The sequence below is a fragment of the Lepidothrix coronata genome, unplaced genomic scaffold (assembly GCF_001604755.1).
Source record: "Lepidothrix coronata isolate B3197 unplaced genomic scaffold, Lepidothrix_coronata-1.0 Scaffold233, whole genome shotgun sequence".
In the NCBI taxonomy this organism is placed as follows: Eukaryota; Metazoa; Chordata; class Aves; order Passeriformes; family Pipridae; genus Lepidothrix; species Lepidothrix coronata.
Window position 1 is genome coordinate 1071353 of NW_016690413.1, and position 4912 is coordinate 1076264.

Sequence of the window (4912 nt, forward strand, 5' to 3'; positions counted from 1 at the left end):
AGGCCAGCCCATGGCCTGGGGAGGGATTTGAGGGGGCTCTTTGAGGCCAGCCCATGGCCTGGGGAGGGGTTTGAGGGGGCTCTTTGAGGCCAGCCCATGGCCTGGGGAGGGGTTTGAGGGGGCTCTTTCAGGCCACCCCCAGGCCTGATGGTGCTTCAGAGGGAGACTACCCTGTAAACAGTAGGATAAAACTCAGGACGATGCAGAACAAGCCCATTCCCGGGGGGATCCCAGCGGGGTTCCCTGACCCTTGTTGGAGGGGAAACCCCCTATGGCAGGGCCACCCCCTGCCCGCCCTTCCAGCCCCTCCCGTGCCCTCCCCAGGAGATGTACGGCTTCTTCAGCAGCCTGGACACCAAGGGCACCAACTACAAGTACGAGGTGCCGCTGACGGGGCCGGCGGTGGAGCTGCACAACTGCATGGCCAAGCTGCTGGCACACCCCCTGCAGCGCCCCTTCCAGAGCCACGCGGCCTACGGGCTGCTCGAGGAGGACGAGCCCCCCGAGGTCGAGGCCACCGTCTGAGCCCCCGGGGGGGGTGGGATTGGCTGGGGAGGGGGTGTCGTGGCGGCTCCTGCGGGGTTTTGTTGGGACGGGGAAAGAGAGAGGTGTTTGCCTGACTGGTGGTGTCGTGGTGCTGCTGCGGGGTCTGGGCTTGGGGGGGGGTTGGGGGACCGGGGTCACCCCTCCCGGCCCTGTGTGGGTGCTGCTGGGGAAGGGTTTTGGGAGGTGCTGGGTGGAGTTGGTGAGGAGTTCTGGGAGGCACTGGGCAGTGCTCGTTCAGGGCACTGGGAGCAATGGTGCAGGCACTGGGAGGCACTGGGAGCGCTGGTGCAGTCACTGGGAGCGCTGGTGCAGTCACTGGGAGAACTGGTGCAGGCACTGGGAGCACTGGTACAGTCACTGGGAGGCACTGGAAGCACTGGTGCAGTCACTGGGAGTGCTGGTGCGGTCACTGGGAGGCACTGGGAGCGCTGGTGCAGGCACTGGGAGCACTGGGAAGCACTGAAAGGCACTGGTGCAGTCACTGGGAGCACTGGGAGCGCTGGTGCAGTCACTGGGAGCGCTGGTGCAGTCACTGGGAGCATTGGGAGCGCTGGTGCTGGGAGATACCAACGCCGGCCGCTGGGGGGCGCTGAGGTTCAGGGGGCGGGGGCACGGAGCGCTTTGGCTCCGCCTCCTTTGTCATACGTCACTGGTAAGAGGTGGGTGCGGCCGCCCTCGGCCGGCTCCCATTGGCTACTCGCCAGCCAATGAGCGGCGGCGCGGGGGGTTTGAACGTGCGCGGGGCGGGATGAGCGGAACGTAAGGGGGGGACACCGGGGAATACCGGGACATCGGGGAATACCGGGGGGACACTGGGATCCAGGGGGGACACCGGGGAATACCGGGATCCTGGGGGGACACTGGGATCCTGGGGGGACACCGGGATCCAGGGGGGACACCGGGGAATACCGGGATCCTGGGGGGGACACTGGGATCCTGGGGGGACAACTGGGATCCAGGGGGGACACCGGGGAATACCGGGATCCTGGGGGGGACACTGGGATCCTGGGGGGACACCGGGATCCAGGGGGGACACCGGGGAATACCGGGATCCTGGGGGGACACTGGGATCCTGGGGGGACACCGGGATCCAGGGGGGACACCGGGGAATACCGGGATCCTGGGGGGGACACTGGGATCCTGGGGGGACACCGGGATCCAGGGGGGACACCGGGGAATACCGGGATCCTGGGGGGGACACTGGGATCCTGGGGGGACACCGGGATCCAGGGGGGACACCGGGGAATACCGGGATCCTGGGGGGGACACTGGGATCCTGGGGGGACACCGGGATCCAGGGGGGACACCGGGGAATACCGGGATCCTGGGGGGACACTGGGATCCTGGGGGGACACCGGGATCCAGGGGGGACACCAGGGAATATCGGGATACCGGGGGATACCAGGATACCGGGGGGACACCAGGATCCAGGGGGGACACCGGGAGATACCGGGATACGGAGGGGGACACCGGGACACGGGGGGGTACCGGGACCGATACTGGGATCGGGGGTGGCACGGGGGGACACCGGGACTGGAATGGGAGCACCGGGACCAAGGTGGACACACTGGGGCTGGGAGGGGACACCGGGACAAGGGGAACGCACCGGGACTGGGGGGATACCGGGACAGGGGGGATACCGGGACAGGGGGATACAGGGTCCCCCCCGATGGTGCTGGAGCCCCGCTGCGGGGTGGTGGCACTTGTGTGACCCCCGGGGGGGGGCCGTGACCTTCCTTGACCTGCGGCCCGGGCTGGGGGTGACCCCCGCTCCCGATCCCACACTCCAGGCGTTCCCGGGAGCTGACGCCGCTCCACGAGGCCGCGGCCCGGGGGTGCCGCCGGTGCCTCGGGCTCCTCCTGCGGGAACAGGGGCACCTGCGGGACCAGGTGAGCGGGGACAGGGACAGCCCCGGGCACGGGGACAGCACCCACGGGACCCTCCTCGTCGGTGGGGTGGGGGAGCTGTGTCACCCCGTGGTGGCCCTGGCGGCAGTGACAGCGATGTCCCCTCCCCGCAGGATGGAAAACCGGCCGTGGACGTGGTGCTGGAGCAGGGCTGGCCCCTCGTGGAGGGTGAGGTCCCCTGGGTGCCCCCTTGGCTGGGCTTGGGGGTCCCACCCAGCCCCCCAGTTTGGGCTGGGTACTGATTCCTGTCCTCTCCCCAGCCCCGGGGGGGTGCAGGAGGGCCCTGTCCTTCCTGACCGAGGATGACTCCGATGGCAGCATCTCCCCTGGGTTCCCTGAGGACAATTCCGAGGCCGGACCCCTCAGCAGCACCCGCAGGTCCCTCCTGGAGGAGCAGGAGCTGGGGGGCCACTGTGTCCCCCCGCTGTGGCAGGGCCGTGCCCCACAGCCCCCGGCCCTCCCCCCCTGGCTCCGGGGGGACCCCAGGGGCTCTGCTGTCCCCCCCCAGCCCCTGGCCTCCAGCACACTGCTCTGGGACAGGGACGAGCTCCAGGAGGGACCCCCGAGCTGGCCTGGGGGGGGAAGGACGAGAGCTCCCGCCTGGGCTCCCCCCCAGCCCAGTGTTGGGGACATCCATGTCCCCTGCCCCCAGTTTGGCCCCGGTGGGTCCCTGAGAGACCCCCAGTGCTGCAGCAGGACCTTGGGGGGACACAGAGCCCCCCTACCCTGCCATGGCCTGAGCAGCTGCTCCAGGATGTCCCCGAGCCCTGGTGACAGTGACATCCCTCAGCACCGCCCTGGTGTCCCCTGGGGAGGGGTGGGGGGTGCTGCCCCCAAAATGGGGGGGATGGTGCCCAGGGTGGGGGCTGGGGGGTGGGACCCCGGCAGCCCTGGGGACCCTGACAGCCCTGGGGACAGCAGCAGCCCTGGGGACAGCAGCAGCCCTGGGGACAGCAGCAGTGCCACCGAGTGCTTTGTCACTGCCCTGGGGACCCCGGAGCCCAGTGAGGCCGGGGGGGGCCGGGGGGCTCAGCCCCGCTGTTCCCCCCCGCCCCAGGCAGCCGGGGGGCTGGGAGGGGGTGCAGCCCCCTCCCCAACGGGAGCTGCCCCCCGGGAGCTGCCCCCTGCCAGCCCCCCCCGCGCGGAGCGGGCTCAGGGTGGGGGTTTCTGGGGGGGCTCCGGGGCAGCCCCTCGCTCTGGGGGGGGCCCAGGCGCGGGTGATGTGGGGGAGCTGCTTGCCCGGCTCCGGGGCTGCAGCCTCCGGGGGTCCCCGCCCTGCACCCCGCGGTCCCCTCGCAGCCCGGCCGGTGTCACCGCCGGGGATGTCACCCCCCGGGGCCAGGAGCCCCCCGGGCACCGCCACATCACCCCCAGGACCAGGAGCCGCCTCCGGGCGGTGGCAGAGCGGCTCAACTCCTCCTCCTCCTCCTCTTCCTCCTCCCTCTTCAACGGGACACTGCCGATGCCCCGGAGACCCCCCAGGATCAGATCCCCCCGGGGGGTCCCCAGGGACCCTGCCACCCCCCCGGGACACTGTGTCACCCCGCGGGATGAGGATGTGTCCGGGGAGGACGGAGAGGGGACAGACTCTTTGGAAGACACTCAGATCCTGCCCGGAGCCCCCAGTTCACCGCCGGGGGGGGTCGGCAGCTCCCCCGGCTCCAGCCCCACGGTCCTGCTGTGCCCTGGGGACCCCGGGGCCCCCCCAAATCCCCCATCAGGCCCTCGGGGCTCCCCCCACCCCGGGGTGCTGGAGGGTGGCTCTGGGTGGCAGCGCCACTCACCCTCGGGGACGCCCCAGTTCCAGTGGCCCCACGGGAGCTCCAGGCGCCTTCTGGCCCCACAAGCATCCAGCAGTGCCGGGGGGGACCTGGGCACCCCGTCCGTGCCACTGTCACCCCCTGGCTGTGGCCCCCACTGCTCCGGGGAGCGTCGAGAGGACGAGGGGCAGGGACTGTCACCCCCCGAGTGTCACAGTCCCGGCACAGGGGCCACCCCCAGCCCCGAGGACGCCCCGGGCCGGGATGGCCGAGTGTCCCCGGTGTCCCCGGGGCCCCTCTCAGACCAAAGTCTGCGGCGGCGGCTGCGGGAGCTGGGGGAGGACCCGGGACCCGTCACCGACCTCACCCGGGGGCTCTACCGGCGGCGGCTGCGGGAGCTGGGCACGGGACACGGCGGGGAGCCGGGGGGTGAGTCTGGGCATCCCATCCTGGGGGACCCACCCCGGGGTTCCCATCCGGCCTGGCAGCTCCCGGTGGGGATGGGGATGGGGGTTGGGGGCCGTGGTGATGGGCACGGGGGGCTGCACTGAGCCCACGGTGATGGGCACGGGGGGCTGCACTGAGCCCACGGTGATGGGCACGGGGGGCTGCACTGAGCCCACGGTGATGGGCACGGGGGGCTGCACTGAGCCCACGGTGATGGGCACGGGGGGCTGCACTGAGCCCACGGTGATGGG

At 71.4% G+C, this 4912-nt stretch overlaps 1 protein-coding gene across 1 annotated transcript in view; it reads left to right on the plus strand.

The window, feature by feature from the left end:
- BABAM1 (BRISC and BRCA1 A complex member 1) overlaps positions 1 to 579 on the plus strand; it is a 3255-nt gene extending 2676 nt beyond the window's left edge. Inside the window, exon 4 of the mRNA XM_017834342.1 lies at positions 260 to 579. Within this exon, the coding sequence (XP_017689831.1) occupies positions 260 to 525 (266 nt within the window). The 3' untranslated portion in view covers positions 526 to 579. The remainder of the gene's footprint in view (positions 1 to 259) is intronic.
- The last annotated feature ends 4333 nt before the right edge of the window (positions 580 to 4912 follow it).